This window comes from Piliocolobus tephrosceles, chromosome X (genome assembly GCF_002776525.5).
Source record: "Piliocolobus tephrosceles isolate RC106 chromosome X, ASM277652v3, whole genome shotgun sequence".
NCBI classification, from domain to species: domain Eukaryota; kingdom Metazoa; phylum Chordata; class Mammalia; order Primates; family Cercopithecidae; genus Piliocolobus; species Piliocolobus tephrosceles.
In genome coordinates, this window is record NC_045455.1 from 199,717 (window position 1) to 200,312 (window position 596).

Below are 596 nucleotides of genomic sequence, written 5' to 3' on the forward strand. Positions count from 1 at the left end.
CCGCCACCGTCTACACCCACAGCCACCGTGTCCACACCCACTGCCACCATGTCTACACCCACCGCCACCATCTACACCCACCACGTCTACACCCACAGCCACCGTGTCTACACCCCCCACTCCCATCTACACCCACTGCCACCGTGTCTACACCCACCGCCACCGTCTACACCCACCGCCACCGTCTACACCCACCGCCACCATCTACACCCACAGCCACTGTGTCTACACCCACCGCCACCGTCTACACCCACAGCCACCGTCTACACCCACCACCACCGTGTCTACACCCACAGCCACTGTGTCTACACCCACCGCCACCATCTACACCCACTGCCACTGTGCAGTGCTGCCACCGTGTCTACACACACCACCACCGTTTATACCCACTGCCACCGTATCTATACCCACCGCCAGCATCTACACCCACAGCCACCATCTACACCCACAGCCACCGTGTCTACACCCACCGCCACCATGTCTACACCCACCGCCACCATCTACACCCACCGCCACCGTCTACACCCACTGCCACCGTCTACACCCACTGCCACCGTCTACACTCACAGCCACCGTGTCTACACCCACCGCCACCG

General features: G+C 62.2%; 1 protein-coding gene across 1 annotated transcript in view; it reads left to right on the top strand.

Moving 5' to 3' along the window:
• The first annotated feature begins 48 nt into the window (after nt 1–48).
• RASA3 (RAS p21 protein activator 3) overlaps nt 49–596 on the top strand; it is a 128,865-nt gene continuing 128,317 nt past the window's right edge. The window contains exon 1 of the mRNA XM_026447167.2: nt 49–397. Within this exon, the coding sequence (XP_026302952.2) occupies nt 49–397 (349 nt within the window). The remainder of the gene's footprint in view (nt 398–596) is intronic.